Source organism: Dromiciops gliroides, chromosome 3 (genome assembly GCF_019393635.1).
Source record: "Dromiciops gliroides isolate mDroGli1 chromosome 3, mDroGli1.pri, whole genome shotgun sequence".
Classification (NCBI taxonomy): domain Eukaryota; kingdom Metazoa; phylum Chordata; class Mammalia; order Microbiotheria; family Microbiotheriidae; genus Dromiciops; species Dromiciops gliroides.
In genome coordinates this window covers 243494928-243516198 of record NC_057863.1, presented here as the reverse complement: position 1 = coordinate 243516198, position 21271 = coordinate 243494928, and the positions used below count along the sequence as shown (strand labels likewise).

General features: G+C 36.4%; 1 protein-coding gene across 4 annotated transcripts in view; it reads left to right on the top strand.

Annotated features, from left to right (window-relative positions):
- The window catches only part of LOC122748645 (cohesin subunit SA-2-like), a 139349-nt gene that overhangs the window by 27379 nt on the left and 90699 nt on the right, over nt 1-21271 (top strand). For 3 of the 4 annotated variants that reach the window (XR_006355628.1, XM_043994410.1, XM_043994411.1), the window contains exons 13-15: nt 7721-7800; nt 18294-18327; nt 19305-19324. Coding sequence is in view for 3 of the 4 variants with exons in the window: in XM_043994410.1 (XP_043850345.1) it covers nt 7721-7800; nt 18294-18327; nt 19305-19324 (134 nt within the window). In the remaining variant the exon portion in view is untranslated. The remainder of the gene's footprint in view (nt 1-7720; nt 7801-18293; nt 18328-19304; nt 19325-21271) is intronic. The other variant, XM_043994412.1, reaches the window with a different exon arrangement.

The window sequence follows — 21271 nt, the reverse complement described above, 5'->3', positions numbered from 1 at the left end:
AAGAAATTATTAGGAGTTATTTTGTCCAATTATATGCCAATCAATTTAACCATTTAAGTGAAATGGAAGAATATTTACTAAAATTAAAAATTGCCTAGATTAGCAGAAGAGGAAATAGATAATCTAAATAGACCTATTTTAGAAAAAGAAATGGAGCAGTCTATAAATAAGGTTCCTAAGAAAAACACACCAGGACCAGACAGAATTACAAGTGAATTCCTTCAAACACTTAAAGATCAACTCATTCTAATATTAAATGAATTATTTAGAATAATAGGCAAAGAAGGGATCCTACCAAATTCCTTTTATGAAACTAATATGATATGGATACCTAAACCGGGAAGAGTAAAACAGAAAATTATAGACCAATTTCGTTAATGAATATGGATGCAAAAATCCCAAATAAAATGTTAGCTGAAAGATTACAAAAATATATGACAAATATTATACATCATGACCAAGTAGGATTTATTTATACCAGGAATTCAGGAATGCTTTAACAGAAGGAAAACTATTAGCATAATTTGTTATATCAATAATAAAAGTTTTAAAAATCATGATTATATCATTAAATACAGAAAAAGCTTTTGATAAAGTACAATACTGATTTCTATCAAAAACACTTGAAATGGATTTTTCCTTAAATTAATAAAAAGCATTTATCTGAAACCATCAGCAAGCATTACTTTTAATGGGGATAAGCTAGAAGCCTTCCCAGTAAGATCAGGTATGAAACAAGAATGCTCACTGTCACCAATATTCAGTATTATACTGGAAATACTAGCAATAGCAATAAAAGAAGAAAAAGAAATAGAAGTAATTAGAATGGGGAATGAGGTAATAAAACTGTCTCTTTTTAAGCAGATGATATGATGATATACTTGGAAAATCCCAGAGAGTCAACTTTAAAGTTAGTTGAAACAATAATTGAAGCAAAGTAGCAGGATATAAAGTAAATCCACATAAACAATCAGGATTCCTATATATCACAAAGAAAACCCTGCAAGAAGAGATAATAAGAAAGACCCCATTTAAAATAACTCTAGACAGTATGAAATACCTGAGAATATACCTGCCAAAACAAACCCAGGAAGTATATAAACAAAATTATGAAAAACATTTTATACAAATAAAATCACATTTAAATAATTGGAGAAATATTAATTGATCATGGGTAGGAAGGATCAATAAAATAAAATGATAATTTTACCTAAAATAATTGATATATTCAATGCCATCTCAATTAATTTACTAAAAACTTATTTTACTGAATTAGGAAAAAATAATAAAGTCATTTGTAAGAACATGAACTCAAGAATATCAAAGGAACTAATAATTTTGTAAAGGAAGAAGGTTTAGTAGTACCAGATCTTAAACTATAATATAAGAAAATAATTATCAAAACTATCTGGTACTGGCTGAGAAATAGAAAGGTAGGTCAATGGAACAGTAACAAATAAATATAGTAACCTTGTATTCGACAAGTGTAAAGACAAGATTTTGGGAGAATAATTCATTATTTGGTAAAAATTGTTGGGAAAAATGGAAAGCAGTATGGCAGAAACTGGGGGGGTGGAACAGTATCTTATACCATTTACCAAGATAAGGTCAAAATGGATATATGACCTAGATAAAAAGAGATTTTTACAAGAAAATGTTAAGAACTTGGAACACATTACTTATCTGATTTATGGATAGGTGAATAATTTATGAATAAATAAGAGATAGCACAGTTAGCTATAAAATGGATAATTTTGATTACATGAAATTAAAAAAGTTTTGTACAACAAATATTGCCAAGATTAAAAAGAAAGCAGGAAATTGGGAAAACAGTTTTATAGACACCTTATCAGAAACAGGTCTCATCTAAAATTAAAATACATAAAGAACTTTTGTCAAATTTATAAGAATATGAGCCGTACCTCAATTGATAAATGGTCAAAGAGTATGAACAGGCAGTTTTCTGATGAAGAAATCAAAACAATTTATAGTCATATGAAAAAATGCTCTAAATAATTAGTGTTTAGAGAAATGCAAATTGAAATAATCTTGATATTTATATGTATTGAATTGGCTAAAATGATAGAAGGGGAAATCAAATGTTGTAGGAGATGTGAAAAAATTGGGACACATTCATTGTTGGTGGAATTCTGAACTGATCCAACCATTTTGGAGGGCAATCTGGAATTATGCTCAAAGGATTATTAAACTGCTTATGCCCTTATGCAATTCCACTACTAGATCTGTTTTCAAAGATGATTAGGGAAAAAGGGGAAGAACCTTTATGTTCTAAAATGTTTAGCTCTCTTTGGGGTGGCAAAGAACTGGACGTTACAGGGATGCTCATCAATTGGGGAATGGCTGAACAAGTTGTGGTATATGATTGTGATGGAATACTGGTATGCTATAAGAAATGATGAACTGGAAGGCAGCTAGGTGGCACAGTGGATAAAGCACCGGCCCTGGATTCAGGAGGATGTGAGTTCAAATCTGGCCTCAGACACTTGACACTTAATAGCTGTGTAACCCTGGGCAGGTCACTTAACCCTCATTGCCCTGCCCCCCCCCCCAAAAAAAAAGAAAAGAAATTATTAACTCAGTGATCTTAGAAAAAACCTGCATAGACTTGCATGAAATTATGAAATGAGCAGAACCAAGAGAACATTGTAAGCAGTAACACCAATATTGTTTTAGGAACAACTTGGACATTATTTGCGATGGGGCTAGGTTAGAGGTAATCCCAGTAAGATCAGGGGTGAAACAAGGATGTCCATTATTACCACTGTTACTCAATATTGTACTAGAAATGTTAGCATTAATAATAAGAGAAGAAAAAGAAATTGAAGGAATTAGAACAGGCAAGGAAGAAACAAAACTATTACTCTTTGCAGATGATATGATGATATACTTAGAGAATCCTAAACAATCAACTAAAAAACTACTTGAAACAATGAACAACTTTAACAAAGTTGCAGAATATAAAATAATCCACATAAATCATCAGCATTTCTGTATATGACAAACAAAGTCCAGCATCAAGAGATAGAAAGATAAATTCCATTTAAAATAACTGTAGACAATATGAAATACTTGGGAGTCTACCTGCCAAGGCAAACCCAGGAACTGTATGAACACAGTTACAAAACACTTTTCACACAAATAAAATCAGATCTAAACAAATGGAAAAATATCAGTTGCTCCTTGATAGGCCATGCTAATAAAATAAAAATGATAATTTTACCCAAATTAATTTACTTACTCAGAGCCATACCAATCAAACTACCAAAAACCATTTCACAGAGCTAGAAAAAACAATAACAGAATTCATATAGAAGAACAAAAAGTCAAGAACATAAAGGGAATTAATGAAAAAAATGCAAAGGAAGGTGACCTAGTTGTGCCAGATCTGAAACTATATTATAAAGCAGCAATCATCAAAACTTTTTGGTACTAAGAAATAGAGAGGAGGATCAGTGGAATAGGTTAGGCACACAAAATACAGTAGTGAATGAATATAGCAATCTCTTGTTTAATAAACCCAAAGACTATAGCCTCCCGGATAAGAACTTACTTTTTGACAAAAACTTCTGGGAAAACTGGAAAATAATATGGCAGAAACTAGGTATAGACCAACATCTTACGCCATACACCAAAGTAAAGTCAAAATGGGTACAAGATCGAGATATAAAGGGTAATACCATAGGGAAATTAGAAAGGGAAGGTATAGTTTACTTGTCAGAACTGTGGAGAGGGAAAGAATTTATGACCAAAGATGAGATAAAGAACATTATGAAATACAGAGTGGATCATTTTGACTACATTAAATTAAAAAGGTTTTGCACAAACAAAACCAATGCAAACAAAATTAGAAGGAAAGCAGAAAGCTGGGAAAAAAATTTTTTACAATATTTCTGATAAAGGCCTCATAGGTGAAATATATAGAGTATGTAATCAAATATACAAGAATACAAGTCATTCCCCAATTGAGAAATGGTCAAAGGATATGAACAGGTAGTTTTCAGATGATGAAATTAAAACTATCTACAGCCATGTGAAAAAGTTTTCAATCACTCCTGATTAGAGAAATGCAAATTAAAACTATTCTGAGGTACCACCTCACACCTATCCAATTGGCTAATATGACAAAAAACTGAAAATGATAAATGTTGGAGAAGATGTGGAAAAATTGGAACAGTAATGCATATTGCTAGAGCTGCGAACTGATCCAACCATTCTGGAGAGCAATTTGGAACCATGCCCAAAAGTCTTTAAAACTGTGCATATCCTTTGACCCAACTATACCACTACTAGGTCTTGTGTCTGAAAAAGATCATAAAAAGGAAAATGACCCACATGTACAAAAATATTTATAGCTGCTCTTTTTGTGGTAGCAAAGAATTCAAAACGGAGGGGATTCCCAGCAATTGGGGAATGGCTAAACAAGTTGTGGTATATGAATGTAATGGAATACTGTTGTGCTGTAAGAAATGATAAGCAGATGGATTTCAGAAAAACCTGGAAAGACTCAAATGAATTGATGCTGAGTGAGAGGAGCAGAACCAAGAGAACATTGTACACAGTATCAACATTGCGGAATGATCAACTGTGACAGCCTTAACTCTTCTCAGCAGTACAGTGATCCAAGACAGTGTCAAAAGATTTATGGTGGAAAATGCTCTCCACACTCAGAAAAAGAAATATGGAGTCTAAATGCAGACTGAAGCATACTATTTTCACTTCTGTTGTTGCTTTTTTGTAATTGTACTTGTTTATTCTTTCTTGAATTTTTTTCCTTTTATTCTGATTAATATGGAAATATGTTTAACATGATGTTATACCTATAACATGTTCTATAACCTATATCAAAATGCTTTCTGGTCTCAGGAGTGGGGAAGGAAGGAAGGGTAGGAGAAAAATTTGAAACTCAAAAAATATCTTTACATGTAATTGAGAAAAATTAAAAATCAAACAAAAATAAGCACACACACACACACACACACACACACACACACACACACACAAAACAACAACTTGGAGTGAATGTCATTTTGACTATTATAAAGACCTAAATGATGTATGAAGGAAGATACTCTCTGCATCCAGAGGAAAAACTGAAGTATGTATTGAATGTTTTTGTGTATTTATACATATTTATGTCTAATGGTAGCCATCTCAAGGGCAGCGTGGTGGGGAAGAAAAAAAAGAAATTTACATGATAACTTTATCATATATTTAAAAGGAATAGCAAGTTTTATATAATAGATTTATAGTTTCATGTGCAATCACCTTTTAAAAATTCTACTGTTATATAAATGCTTGTTATATATCATATATTAAAAATATAAAAAATAACCCCCAAAATCAATTACCATATTTCATCTTCACAATAACCTTGTGAGGTGCACAGGGTCACAAAGTTAGTAAGTTTTTGAGATGAGATTTGAACTCAGGTCTTCCTGACTCCAGCCCCAGTGCTCTATCTGATTAGCCAACAATTGCCTGTAATACCTTATGGTATTTTGCTACTGCAAAAATTGATGCTATCAATATTTTGGTGTGTATTAGACCTTTCTATATTGACTTCCTTGGTCTAGGCATTGGATGTTTGAGTGAAAGGGTGTAAACATCTTAGTTTCTTAGCATAATTTCAAGTTGCTCCAATATGTGGTGGGGTTTTTTTTGGCCTGAAATAAATTATTTCTGAATTTTTGTTTCTGACACAAGGGGGAGCTGTACACTTGGAGATGAATTCAACAGTTCATTTTATTAGGTATTTATAGAGAACCTACTGCGTGCCTAGCACTGTGTATATATTGAAAATAATATATCATGCATGTCCTGACCTCAAGAATTTTCTAGTATTTCTGGGAAGATAAACAACATGCATGAAACAGATGATAGTATGACTTCATGTGTGACAAATAATTCAGTGCCGTGAACATTATGGACAATCAGAAAGAGAGAGAGGAATCATGAATTTGCAGGAAAAGCTTCATGGAGTAGATGGAACCAGAAGTACTTCATGAAGGGTTGATTCCTTGTGTCCAGCTTGTGTTAGTGATCCTGTTATGTTTCTAATAAAGTGAATTATAGTGGAGTAGGCAGGGGGAGATATTCTTTGACCTTATTTTTGTAGTTACAATTTTGCTGTCTAAATGACTTATACAGTAGGTCGCAATTGACATCATGGGCATTGTTAATTATGAGTTATTAGTCATTATGGATCAATCACCTAGTATTGTGCTTAATGCTACCTTAGGGAGACAGAATCAACAAAGAAAGAAGTGTTCCCTACGTGTGATATGTGATGTGGTTTTGATATGATCATGCAATTTACATTCTTTTTTTGGGGGGGGGGGTGAGTCAATTGGGGTTAAGTGACTTGCCCAGGGTCACACAGCTAGTAAGTGTTAAGTGTTTGAGGCTGGATTTGAACTCAGGTACTCCTGACTCCAGGGCTGGTGCTTTATCCACTGTGCCACCTAGCTGCCCTGATCATGCAATTTAGATCAGAAATATCTGCCCTCTAATCTAAATTCTAATCGCTTATAACCTAACACAATAATGAACTATTAATCAAGAAATTTAGGCGCTTATTATGGAACTATGCTAGACACTATATATACAAAGACAAAACTGAAACTATTCCTGTCCTCAGTGTACTTAGATTCTGTTGGGGAAGACAACATGTACACAAGCAAGTCTATACAAAATAAGCACAAGGTCATTTTGGAGGGGAGGCACTAGAAGTTGGAGGATATCAGAAAAGGCCTCTTCTAGAAGGTGGCAGTGGATTGATCCAGGGATTCCAAGAGGTGGTTGTGAGGGAGAAAGTACATTTCAGACGTGGAATATGACCTTAGTAAAGGCATGGAGGTAGAAGATAGTGTCCTATGTGAGGAAGAGCAAAAACATCATTTTGACTTGATTTCACAGTACGTGAATGAAAATAATATATAAAAGTAAACCTGGAGAGGTAGGTTGGAGCCAAGCATTAATTTACAAACAGAAGAGTTTATTCGATCTTATTTTCCCTTGGTTCCTTTGAGTTTTTCCACTTTAATCTTTTTCCACCATAATGGATATGAAGTTGTATTAGTCTGCCTTTCTCTGCTCATTAGTGGTTTTGAATCCATACTTTGCTGTGTGTTATGGACATAGAAACAGAAACTGAAATGATAGCTGCCTTTTGATACTCTTATTTTCCTGATTGTTATAAATTCACATTTCTTCTTTTGAAAACTTTTCAGAAACTTTTACTATTCTCCTATCAGTGAATGACATTTAATCTTATAGATTCATGTCACTTCTTTATAGATTTTGGATGACAGGCTTTTATCAGCTACATTTAATGAATATATATAGTTTTCCTGTATATAGCTTGTCTTCTAATTCTGACTGCACTGATTTTGTGTGGGGGGGGTATATGTAAAAAAACTTTTTGATTTTGTATTATTGAGATTTCTTGTATTTTATAACCTGTTATTCTGCGTCTAGTTTCAGATACTATTGATTTCTATGAAAGATTACAATAAACTATTGTACCTAAGAATTATGTGGTAGTTATTTTGGAAAATAATAAAAAATTCAAACAATTATTTTTCATTTAGTAGTACATAATACATTTGTTACTGACACAACAATTTGGTATTATGTTTTACTCAAAAAATATCTTGAACAAAATGTGTAACTTTTTTTTTTGTCATTTTGCATCCAATAGAGTCGAATTGTTTCCATGACTACAGACAAGGAACCTGAAGTAGCTGTTGAAGCCATGAAACTTGTGATGCTGATGGTCCTGTAAATATCTTTTAAAATATATCTCCTTTATTGTTTGAATGGTAATAGGCTTGAATGTAAAAGAGTAGAGAATTTGACTTATAGGATGCAGTAAGCTATAGGTAAAATTATTGATTTCTCTACATTCTGGGGGATATGGCAAAACCTTTGGTATAGGCAAACAACTTATAGGTGAAGTTAATGGGTTGTAACTTTCTTGTTTCTGAGTTTTTAAGAAAGATTCCTTTATTAAGTTCAGTGAAGTGATTTTTGATAAGATAACTAATAGTTAATTTCATTCTACACATACTGTATACTAATTACATTTCTAGCTATTTTGTTGTATTTGGTTTTTAAGAAGCTCTATGAGATTTAAGGATCTTTCAAAAGCTTTCATTCTCAGGCCTCAAGGTGTGCCTTTGTTGTTGTCGGCAGGATTCATGATATAAACTATGGCTGTCTGCATTGGGAAATACCTTTTATGTGTGTGGCTCTCTTCTCTCTTTTACTAAGGTTTTGGGCCCATCTCTAAAGTTTATAGCCGCGATAAACCTGTTGTCTGATGTATTGTTCAATAATTATGTATTTAGGGACCTACTATGGGCCTGACACTGTGAGGATCCAAGGACATTAGTAAGTAAAAAATTAGTTTTTACCTTTGAAGTATTTGAAGGGTTTATTGCTCAGAAGAAGGGTTAAACTTGCTCTCTTTGGCCCTACTGCTCAGAATTAAGAGCAATAAATGAGAGTTGCAGAAAGGTGGATTTTGGACAGATATTAGAAGTAACGTAACAATTTGGGCTTTCCAAAAGGTCTGTCTTAGTAGGTCTTTAGCTTCCTAACACTAGAGGTCTTGAAGTAGAGGTTTAATGACTTGTCAGAGATATTGTAGTGAGAATTTCTGTTCAGTTACAAGGTGAATACTGTGTCTGGAATAGAGGACCTTGGTTCAAGCCTTGCCTCTGATACTTACTATCTCTGTGACCATTGGTAAATCACTTAATATTCCTGAGCCTCAGTTTCCTTGATTTAAAAAAGGAAGTATTAGAATAGATGGATGGCCTCTGAACTCCGTCCAGCACATCTGAGATCTTTTGGATTTCTAAGGTTTTTTTCAGCAGTTGTGGTCTTCAAGTAAATATAATTAAGAATAAAAATTAATGTGATAGTTTAATTTAAAAAATAAACTTTAAAGAAATTGGTGTAGAGCATAAGCCTTTATTCAAGTAGCTAAATATGTTTTATTGGAAGATCCATAATCCACTGGGGCGGAGCCAAGATGGCAGAGAGGAATCAGCAAGCTGCCTGAGCTCTCCTTCTGTTCCTTCAAAAAGAACATTAAATCAAGCCTCTGGATGGATTCTGAAACTACAGAATCTGCAAAGAGACAGAGAGACACAATCTTCCAACCAGAGGTAATTTAGATGACTTCAGGAAAGGTTGGTCTGACTTGGGTAAAAGGGAGGCACAGAGCAGGGTGGCAACACAGCGCTGAGGGGGTTAGGGCAAGTCAGCAGGAAGCTACGGGCCACAGCCAAGGAACTTAGGCCCCTGGATCCTGGCTCAAAAATCTGGTGGCCCAGCAGGACAGTGGAAAAACCTACCTGTACCAACTGAGAGGGCAGGTTGCCAGCTGGAGGGCCACAAACAGGATAGGCGTGATTAGGCCCACTGATCCCAGCCTGCTCAGACAGGAAATGCAGGGCAGGGGAACTCCACACACCATAAAGGCCTCAGTGTAAGAAGCCGGTGACACAGCACCTATACCCCAGCAAAAGAAGCTCAAAACAGGGACCCTGGTGCCCCCAGAGCAGACTTCAACTTAAAAAATAAATAAGCTGCAATAATGAGTAAGAAGCAAAAAAGAGCCCTCTCCATTGAGAGCTTCTGTATCAATAGGGAAGAGGCAAACACAAACTCAGATGTAGGCAATTTGAGGGTATTGTCCTCATGTGAAGCCACAAGAAGGAAGGTGAATTGGTCTCAAAAACAAAAAGCATTTCTGGAAGAGCTCAAAAAGGATTTTAAAAATCATTTGGGGAAAAAAAAAAAGATAAGGGCAGCTAGGTGGTGCAGTGGATAGAGCACCAGCCCTGGAGTCAGGAGTACCTGAGTTCAAATCTGGCCTCAGACACTTAATACCTACCAGCTGTGTGACCCTGGGCAAGTCACTTAACCCCAATTGCCTCAGTATAAAAAAAATTTAAAAATTAAATAAAATTTAAAAATCAATGGAGAGGGGCAGCTAGGTGGCGCAGTGGATAGAGCACTGGCCCTGGATTCAGGAGGACCTGAGTTCAAATTCGGCCTCAGACACTTAACAATTACTAGCTGTGTGACCCTAGGCAAGTCACTTAACCCCAATTGCCTCACCAAAAAAAAAAAAAAAATCAATTGAGAGAGGTAGAAGAAAAAATGGGGAGAGAAATGAAAGCAAAACAAGAAAACTATGAAAAAAGAATCAGCAGCTTGGAAAAGGAAGCACAAAGATTGAGTGAAGAAAACAATTCCTTAAAAAATTCATCTGGCCAAATGGAAAAAAAGGTGCATAATCTCACTGAAGTAAACAGTGCCTTAAAAGTTAAAATTGGACAGTTGGAAGATAAGGAATCCATGAGACACCAGGAATCAGTCAAGCAGAATCAAAAGAATGAAAAAATAGAAGAAAATGTGAAATACCTCATTGGAAAGACAACTGATCTGGAAAACAGATCCAGGAGAGATAATTTGAGAATCATTGGACTTCCTGAAAGCTATGATCAGAAAAAGAATCTAGACACCATATTCCAGGAAATTATTAAGGAGAACTGCCCTGATATTATAGCATCAGAGGATAAAATCATCATTGAAAGAATCTACCAATCACCTCCTGAAAGAGACCCAAAAGGAAAACTCCAAGGAGTATTGTAGCCAAATTCCAGAATTATCAGATGAAGGAGAAAATACTCCAAGCAGCCAGAAGGAAGCAATTTAAATATCATGGAACCACAGTTAGGATTGCTCAGGACCTGGCAGCTTCGACATTAAAAGACCACAAGACTTGGAATATGATATTCTGGAAGGCAAAGGAGCTTGGATTGCAGCCAAGAATCTATTACCCAGCAAAACTGAGTATTCTCTTTCAGGGGAAAAGATGGACATTCAATGAAATTGGTGACTTTCAATGTTTCCTGATGAAACGACCAGAACTGAATAGAAAATTCAGTCTTAACATACAAGACTCAAGAGAAGTTTAAAAAGGTAAACAGAGGGGAAAAAGTTACTCAATTAGGTTAAACTGTTTGCATTCTTACACAGGAAGATAATAGTCATAACTCTTAAGAATTGTAAATGTATTTGGGCAGAGAGAAGGACTATACACAGAGGGTATAAATATAAATTGTCTTTGATGTGATGATACAAAGAAAATTAATGGGTTAAAAAGGGAGTCTATGGGGAGGAGAGGAAAGGGGAGGTGGAATGGGGTGAATTACATCATACGAAGAGGTGAAAAAAAACACCCTATTACAATAGAGGGAAAAAAAGGAGGGGTGAACATTGTTTCAACCCTACCCTCATCAGATTCGATTCAAAGAGGGAATAACATATACATTTATTGGGATAAAGAAACTTAGGTCATTCTTTAGGGAAGTAAGGGGAAGGGAAAGGGGGGGGGACTGGTAGAAGGGAGGACAAAAGCAAGGGAGAAAAGGGTAAAGAAAAGGGAGGGCAGATTGGGGGAGGCAGGGGTAAGAAGCAAAACGTTGGTGAGGAGGAATGGGGTGAAAGAAGGGGGAAAAAGTACAAAGGGCATAAATAGAATGGAGGGGAATAGACAGTAATAATAACTGTGAATGTGAATGGGATGAACTCTGCTATAAAGCGGAAGCGAATTGCAGAGTGGATTAAAAACCAGAATTCTAAAATATCCTGTTTACAAGAAACACATTTGAAGCAGATATACACAGAGTAAAGGTAAAAGGTTGGAGCAGAATATATTATGCTTCAGCTAAAGTAAAAAGAGCAGGGGTAGCAATACTTATCTCAGACAAAGCACAGGCAAAAATAGATCTCATTAAAAGAGTTAAGGAAGGAAACTGCATCTTGCTAAAAGGTACTATAGATAATTAATATCAATATTAAATATTTATGTGCCAAGTGGTATAGCATCCAAATTCTTAGAGAAGAAGTTAAATGAGTTACAAGAGGAATTAGACAGTAATACTATACTAGTGGGGAATCTGAATCTCCCCCTCTCAGAATTAGATAAATCTAGCGGAAACATAAATAAGAAAGAAGTGAAAGAGGTGAATAGATTACTAGAAAAGTTAGACATGGTAGATGTCTGGAGAAAATTGAATGGGGATAGAAAGGAATATACCTTTTTCTCAGCAGTACATGGCACATTTTCAAAAATTGACCATGTGTTAGGGCACAAAAACATCATAGTCAAATGTAGAAAGGCAGAAATAGTAAATGCATTCTTCTCAGATCATGATGCAATAAAAATTACATATAAGAAAGAGCCAGGGAAAAGTATACTGAAAATCAATTGGAAACTAAATAATTTCATTCTAAAGAATGAATGGGTCAAACACCAAATCATAGAAACACTCAATAACTATATCCAAGAGAATGACAATAATGAGACAACATACCAAAATCTATGGGATGCAGCCAAGGCAGTGCTTAGGGGAAAATTTATAGCTCTAAATGGAAGATCCATAATCCAATCCACTTCTTTAGAAACTTTAAAAACGGAATTCCTGGGGCAGCTAGGCGGCACAGTGGATAGAGCACTGGCCCTGGAGTCAGGAGTACCTGAGTTCAAATTCGGCCTCAGACACTAAACACTTACTAGCTGTGTGACCCTGGGCAAGTCACTTAACCCCAATTGCCTCACTAAAAAAAAAAAAAAAAAGGAATTGCTGATCTAGAAATATATAGGAGGAAAGAAGAGATTATGACAGCAAACCCAGAGGCTCATCATTTGTTAAGGCTAAAGCAGCCTGAACCATCCTAAGTTAGTGGTCAGACTGTGTTTCTGGCTTATCCAGCTTTTGCTCAGTCAACCTAGGTTGACAAGCGAAGCTGATAAAACAATTAACCAAATAAAAGATCAAGTGTTCCAGCCTTCTAAGTAGCTGTTTTCCCTTCTGCTTCAAGCCATGTGGAGCGGAACAGTATGGGTTCTTGTTAGGTGGAAGCATTACCTTTGTTGGGGAAGAAAGGGAAAGAGTGATATATAGAATATCCTGCTGTCAGTGCTTTAGCTTCAAGACCAGAATTAATTTTATATTACACATAGTTTTGTACAAAAGAAGTTTTTCTTGGAAGAACAAAATGAAGAATTAATCTGATTTTTTACTGAGTCATTAAATGAACATGAGCTTGGACCCCTTTTTAACAGTTTGTGTTGCTTCCCCTTTTCCAGTTCATATTGAGGCCAACAGGGCTGCCACTGTAATGAAAAACAAATGCTCAGTATGCTGATTGTATCCTCTGGTGTGATTAGAGTTAAGATGCTGGCAGGAGGCAGTGTGGTTTAGTGATAAGAGCCCTGGACCTGGAATCAGGAAAAGTGTCAAAGTCCTGGCAGCCCACCATTATTTAATGTCCAGTGACATAGTCGTAGGTTATTCACTTCAATTTTCAGAACCTCAGTTTTCTCATCTATTAAATGGAAATAATACTGGAACTATCTTTGAGTTATTGTGAAGAAAGCACTTGTAAAAATGTATGGAATGATTTGAATATAAACTCTTGTTTTTTACCAAGTAGGGGATCTTTTTTTTTTTTTTTTTTTGCTGGGCAAGTAGGGTTAAGTGACTTGCTCAGGGTCACATAGCTAGTAAGTGTCAAGTGTCTGACGCCCCAGTTGAACTCAGGTCCTCCTGAATCCAGGGCTGGTGCTTTATCCACTGAACCACCTGGCTGCTTCCCCAAGTAGGTGATCTTGATTGAAAGGAGTTAGGGTAGGGTCTGGGGGAGATGTCATCTCATAGGAGTGAGGGTATTATAGAGAACTTATGCCTAAGAGTTGGAAGAATTTAGTATGGGGGTAGGGAGGAGAAAGGGGAGGGAAACCCTTCTTTTGATTCTGGGATATAGATGATAGATGTTGTATGGATTTCTAGCCATTAGAGCTCTAGATGAATCTAGCATTTCAGTGAAATTATCCTAATCACTGTACTTGATGGTGTTTGAGTATCTTAAGAATCAAAGAATCTTAATTCCTCTTTTATAGATCAAGGAGCTGAGGTCCAGAGGGTAAATAAGAAATGTGTCCTTGGATCACACAATGAATCAGTGTCAAAGCCACGTTCTACAGGGCCCCTGTATGCCAATTGAGTGATTGTCTCATAGTATCACTTACAATGCCAGAAAAGCAAGGGTATCCCTTGGATGCTGCTGCTCTCTAAAAATCATCCGGTGTATTGCTTTTATAGCCACTGGGGGGTGCCTAGCTCCTTTCCAATAATATATCAGCCTTTGGAAAGTATCAGATAGTGATCTCAGACCTCTACTGATAGAATAACTTTCAGGAAAGTCAGTGGGAGATAATGGTCTAAGTGGAATTTTTAAAAAACTCATTTCTCATAAAATTATTTCATTGATTGGGTAACCTAATGTATTCTAACCTCTTTGTCCTGACCTTTACAAAGTGGAACATTTCGGCTTTTAGTAAACATAGAGAACTGGATGAACAAAGTACAATGCAGCCTTTATGTTCTTATTTGTTCTTGTGCTAGAAGGAGTAGGGTCCCATTGTTAAATCCCAGTGATGTGCTTTTGTCAGTCTCCTCCTTGGTCTACCCCGGAAACAACAAGCTTTGTGTTTACATTGCAGCTGTTCCAAGTCTTATTGAAAATCTTGGTGAGCTTATTTCTTGGCTTCCATTGCTTGCACAAAACCTAGATACAAAGTTCAGTGATATTTTCTCAACAATTACGAAAGCCAAATACGGTTCATAATGTCTCAGAGGTTATCTGGTTCAACATCCCTGATAACTGGATGGTCCAGCCCTTGCAGGAAGACTTCCTGCGATGTTGAATTCAGTATCTTCAGAAACAGCCCACTCTCATTTCAATGAGCTCTAATTGTTAGGATGGTTTTTTCGTTTTTTTTTTTTTTTTTTAAGCTTTTTAAGGGTTTATTGAAATACAGAAAGAGAAAGATTGAGAACAGAATTCTTACAACCTCGCAATCTTATCTTTCCTCAGCTCCTCTCTGTCTTTCCCTGCCGTCACTACCAAGTCAGGAACCAAAAAGGATGTTTTTCTGTATATCAAACACAAAATCTTGTTCTGCAATTTTCAACTGTCATTTCTGGCTCAGTTTGATTGAACACACATTTTAAAGTCCCTAATAATAATAGCAGCTCCCATTTGTATGGTACTATAAAGTTTGCAAAGCTTTTCACAACCACTTTGTGTGATCCAAGTGTTGTTACACTTCCATTTTACAGATGAGATAACTGAAGCGGGGAAGTTCAGTGACTTGCCCATAGGCACAGAGGTAGGACCTATCAGAGGTGAGGCTTTACCTTCAGTCACTCCTAACGCCCAGTCCAGTATGCCTTCCACTGTATCCTCCTGCTTGCTATGTGCAAAATACTCTGCTCAGTGCAAAACAGAACCATGCCTGCCCTCCAAGGAGCTTATACTTTACTAGTTCTGTAGTATGAAGACGAAGCCAAACGAGTCTAATCCCATTTCTCTGTGATACTCCTTAAAAGACACGAAATCAGCTGTCATGTCCACTTCAACTGATCCTGTATGGCTTGCCTTTAATTCTCTTCATTCTGCTTGTCCTCTGCATGTCAGTCAGTGTCCTTCCTAAAAAGGTGGTGCCCAGAATTTGACACAGTACTCCCGATGTGGCCTGAACAGAGCTCAGAGAACAATTGTACTGATACCTCCTTCATTCCAGACACTGGTTTTTGGCTGCCACATCATCCTGTTAACGTACATTGAACTGGCAGTCTGCTAAAACCTCTAGTTCTTTTTTTCATTTGAAGTACAATTTCATAAGAATATCCAGCTATGTTTCCCCATATTGTAGTTGTGCAGTTGATATTTAGTGTTCATGGAAAGGGTTTATATATTTATCACTGTTAAAGTTCACTTTATTAGATTCATCCCATCATCTAACCTACCAAGATATCTTTTGCATCTTGTTTCTCAGTGTTAGTAACTGTCCCACTTATGTCTTCTGCAAATTTGACAAGCATGCTGTCTGTATTTTATTCATGTAATTGATAAAATTATTGAACATCCCAGGGCTAATGATAAAGCCTTGTGGCATTTTGTTAACAAACTGATGTCATACTAATTTAAGTTTGTTAGTTACCACTTCTTGGGTCTAGTCATTCAACTGGTTCTAAATACTCTAGTGCTGAATATTGTTTCAAAAAGTTTGCAGGCTGCCACAAAACCTTTCTTCCCTTTGAATATGAATTAGTTAACAAACATATTCCTGTTGGCTAATGGCAGGGATTTAGTCACCACATCTGTTATTTTTGGTTCTTGCTATGAATACAGCTAGAGCAGAAGGCCCAATTGTTTATTTAAATGATTAGGAAATGTATATGGAACAGGAATTAGAGATCCAGCTGAGCACTTGCGAATCTGTGACCGATATTGTCCAAGCTAGATTTGGCCACAAGTGCACAATAAGCTGTTCATGGAAACCTGGGTGAAATGCTTTTGTCTGGTGCATGGTAACTTTCTAGTGTTGACAGTTGACTTTTGTGGCTAGAATATTTTTAATTCACTGTTGAAATAACTGTTCTAGGCTGTTTTTGCTTGTGGCTGGAAAATAATAAAGTGCTTTTATGATTAAAAAAATAACTTCTAGCTAGACCAATAGTGGAGAGTTAATTGGTTTATGCTTTCTTTTGTACATCTCTGAGCAGTTCAGAATTGGTTTGTATATATTGTTTGCTTTAAATTGAGATTGAAAGGGATTCAAGATTAATTGAGTGTGTGTGTTTGTGTATTTCTACACTTCCCCACCCACCCACTGACCTGAGAGGAAAATGCTAGAATATACTCTAACCAGTATATTTTTAGAGGGGAAAATCCCTGAAGAATTTCTCCTATCTGTGAAATATAATGCAAAGTTATCTTTCTACCTTTTTTCAGCCTACATAATCTCAAGAACCCCATTTTAAAACTTAATTTTAGGCCTTATTTTTATTTTGTTTGAATATATTAGACTCTATTACTAAAAATAATAGATGAGTTTGTATTAGAGCTTCCTCCTAGCACATACTAGAACTGTACTTGATTATAGCATTTCTTGCTATTTATAAAAAGCACAGGGTGGGAACCCGACTTAGGTCTTTTAAACCTTTGTATGATAGAGATCAAATGAGTCTAGTGTTTAAAATGTGGTTTCTAGGGGGCAGCTAGATGGCACTGGCCTTGGATTCAGGAGGACCTGAGTTCAAATTCGGTCTGAAACACTGGACACTAGCTGTGTAACCCTGGGCAAGTCACTTAACCTCATTGCCTTGCAAAAAACAACAACAACAACTCACAAAAATGTGGTTTCTACCAACAAATCTCTAACACCATGGGATTATTGTATGGGGAAAAAATTTATGCATGTGTTCAAAATGTTTGCTGTTTAAAATTTCAAAAATTCTGTAAAAACATTTCTCAAAAGAATATGAGGAAGAGACAAGAAATATGCATAACTTTTGCCATTTTAAATTTTCCTTTGGGGGGTTAAGAGCTCACCATTTGTTTAATGAAGGTTATTTCTTTCTTGCCTATTAGACACACAAGTTCCTGCTGAAAATAGCTGTAGCTTTTGTACTCTGATATGGCAAAATACTCCCTTTAGATCTAATGGGGTTGCTGTGGTCTTAATTTTACATGCAGCATAACATGCATGGAGAGAACAGGCTGTTAATTTTCTACTGACAGCTCCCATCTTCAGGACAGTGACTGATTAAAGGAAGTAAAATGTGTGTCCACTGTAGTGTCTTCCTTGAATGGACTAAAACGAAAAGGCAAATATTCTGAATCTAGGTTGGATATTTGCTCTTGAGTTTTGGAAAATAGGGGCAGTCAAGCCTCTGCTAGAATCAAGGGGGTAGGGTTGCCTGACCTTGGGTTAAGTTTGTTCAAATTGAGTAGGATGTGGGGGTGGTTTGTTTGAGGATTTGTGGCTCACATTAAGTGGTACAAGTTACCCTGGTGATAAGGCAACAAGTGCTAAAAACTAAGCTGACTTTAATTTAGCCTTGTGAATAATCTCTCAAAATCTGCCAGCCCGCATATATTTTTAACCAGTGTTGCTTCTCCTGGCATTGACTTTATATCCAGGACACAACATTTAGGATGTGACATCCTACCTTCTTGAATACTATTAGGGTGGTTATATTATTTTCATATAAATAAACTATAAGTCACAGTATTACAGGATGAATATAAATCCTACAGATTTGTGTGGTAGTGTAAATTAATGTTAATATTTTTTACTGGCCTGCCATCCATTGACCAGATTTACCTTGCTTTCTCAGCATTAGGAATGGTGTGTTCCTGCTTTTGGGTCAGGTAATGTATGGTTTGTTTATTTTTTAGGTACCAGCTGGGCAAGTGAAAACAATCATATGGGAAGCCATCTGTGTTTAGATTGCCAAATGCAACTTATCTGATGTATTTTTTTCTGCTAGTCTACCACCAAGTAAATTATAAGAATAATAATTTTGAAAAATATACAGGGTTTGATTTTTGATACATATATATCTGTCCAGAAGCTAATGGATGGCACAGGAAATATGACCTATAGATTTGTGAACAAGGTCTATTTATAGTTACTAAAGAAAACCTTAAGGAAAAGGCATATCTTTGAATGAGGGAGGAAGGTGGCTGCTTAGCATTCATTGGCATTTGTTGAAAGATTAAGTGAGAGCAGAGTCACTGTATCATTAGATCTGGTAGCTTCTTGGCATTTTGAAGAAGTGGCTTATTGGGGTGTGGGGATTGTAGCCATCTCTCTTGTAATGTAACAGTCCAAATATCTGCAGATTGTTTTGGGAATGAGGGAAAGGAAGGCAATGACAAGAATTCATGGAGTTCTATCCCCACCCCCACCCCAAAGCCCCTATTGCTGTACCCCATGACATAGTTATACTGTGGAGGAAAGGATACACTTATTATATCATAGTGTTGGTATGCAGAAATGGTGCTTATTTTTAGAAGCCTAAATCCTGGAGGCTTAACCTTTATTGGACACTTGGCACTCTGAATTCTTCAACTTTAAGACCTTGGTTATTACTCTGTGAGGTTTTTTTGTTTGTTTTTTGTTTTCCTGTAGGGGGCCTGATTCTTTTGGCTTTGGTGTGTGTGTATCTCAAAGAAATAATGGTGCCACTGTTAATTGAATCGTAAGAAAAAGGAACTCTGTATCTTTTTTTTTTCCTATCCTTCAAAACCAAGAAAAATAATCTGCTTTTTCTTCTTCTTTGACCCTTCTCATTCTGTTCCCCTCCCTTCTTCCCCTCTGAGAAATCATGATTTCAAACAAGTAGCTGATGGCAACACTTCAAAGGTGAGAGAAAACAGACTTAATGCATTTCTGTTTTTCTGGTTGGGCAGAGATGAGGAGTAGCGAGAGACTAGGATCCTTTTTGGTAGTTGAGGAGTTGTTTTATTTTATTTGAGGAATGTCTTAAGCAGCTGTGGGGTAATAGGCCCTCTGCACATGGTTTTGGTCAACAAGTGGCTTGGCTCATAGACTGCTGGATAGGAGGGGATTGTCATGCCTCTGTGACTCTTTCTGATTGGGCTGCCAAGAGAATTGAATTAGAGGGCTAAGATAGTTTTCATGCTTCAAGAGACAGGCTGGCAGAATGCCTAGGTGCCATCTCTATCTTCCTTTGCTTCCAATAATAATGTGTAAACAAGAACATGCTGTTTGCAACAGTTGATAGATTCCTTTGCACTTCTATGTGGCTAAAGGATTTAGTAAATAAAGGCTGTTTCATGGGGCAAGTACTACAAGTCTGTAACTACCATCGCTTTATAGCAGGTCCTGAATTCTGTCAAACTGAAGGAAAAGTACAGACCAGACAGTGGTCACATCAGAGATTCAAGAATGTGAAATCATAATTGGTATCACTCTGTAATAGCTTCTTATTAAGACTATGCCTTCGCTTTCTTCTGTGGTGGGTTGTTTGTTTTGTTAACCAAATATATATAAATACCTTTGGTTTCTAAGATGGCTGATAGACTATTGAAATTATACATGGATGATATTATTTTTAAACAGTGTAGTGTAGTTGAAAGAACACTAGATTTAGAGTCAAGAATACTCCAGGTATGAATCTTGACTCAGCTGCTTACTACCTACCTGTGTGACCTAGGCCAAGTCCCTTCACCTTCCGTAGCTTCTTTTTTCCTGTCTATAAAATCAGTGGGCTGAACTAGATGGTCGCTAAGCTCCCTTCTGAGCTATATGTCCTGTGGTTCTTTTGTTTTTTAAGAACATTCCCCTTCATGTCCTACAAAGTGTTAGGATACAGTGTAAGAGGGCTTTGAAAAGTATAATGTGCTGTATGAACTTGAGGGAGGAAAGTGATTGATATGTCTTTTTCTTTTCCTTTTCTTGATGCATTCATCTTCAGTCTGTTTGTGTGAATTAAGACAAATCTTCAAGGAGAAAAATACTGGAATTTCTCAAGTTCACTCTGGTAGGCACTCTGCCTTTTCCATAGGCTTCTTCTAGCTATTTTCTTTGTCAATGGATCAACAACCAAGTGCTTACTATGTCTTGGTGCTGGAGCTACAAAGACAATAGGGAAACAGTGCATGCCCTTACAGAGTTTACATTATAACCAAAGAGGCAACATATGTATCTATATACCAAAAATCTATATACATATAAAAGGTGTAAAAGGTGACTTGGAAGGAAGGCACTAGCACCCGTGGGGTAATAGGGATAGATAGGCCTCATGGAAAAAGCACAACTTGAGCTGAGTCTCAAGAGATAGAGGTGAGGAAGAACAACATTCTAGGCATGAAGGGACAGCTAATACAAAGATATGGGAAATGGAGCGTTGTCTGAGTCTTAGCTAGAAGACCAACATGGCTAGATCCTAGAGTAAATGGAAAGGAGTTGTGTGTAATAAGGCTATACATTTATATGTTCATTTTATACTTATATATAATATATAACATATTAATATATTATATGTCATATATTATTTTGTATAGGATGGAGCCAGTTGGTGAAGAGCTTTCAGTGCCAAACAGAAATTTAGATTTGATCCTAGAGATGATAGGCAGTTACTGGAGTATAACAAGTGTGAGAGAAGGTAGGGAGGAGGGTGACATGTTCAGATTTAATCCTTAAGATAACAGCTTTCATAGTTGTGAGACTAGGGCAGAGATATCAATTAGGAATTGTTTGCAAAAGTCTAAGCAGGAAATGATGAGGGCCCAGACTATAGCTGTGTGAGTGGTAAGCTGGGAATGAATGCAAGAGATGTCATGGCAG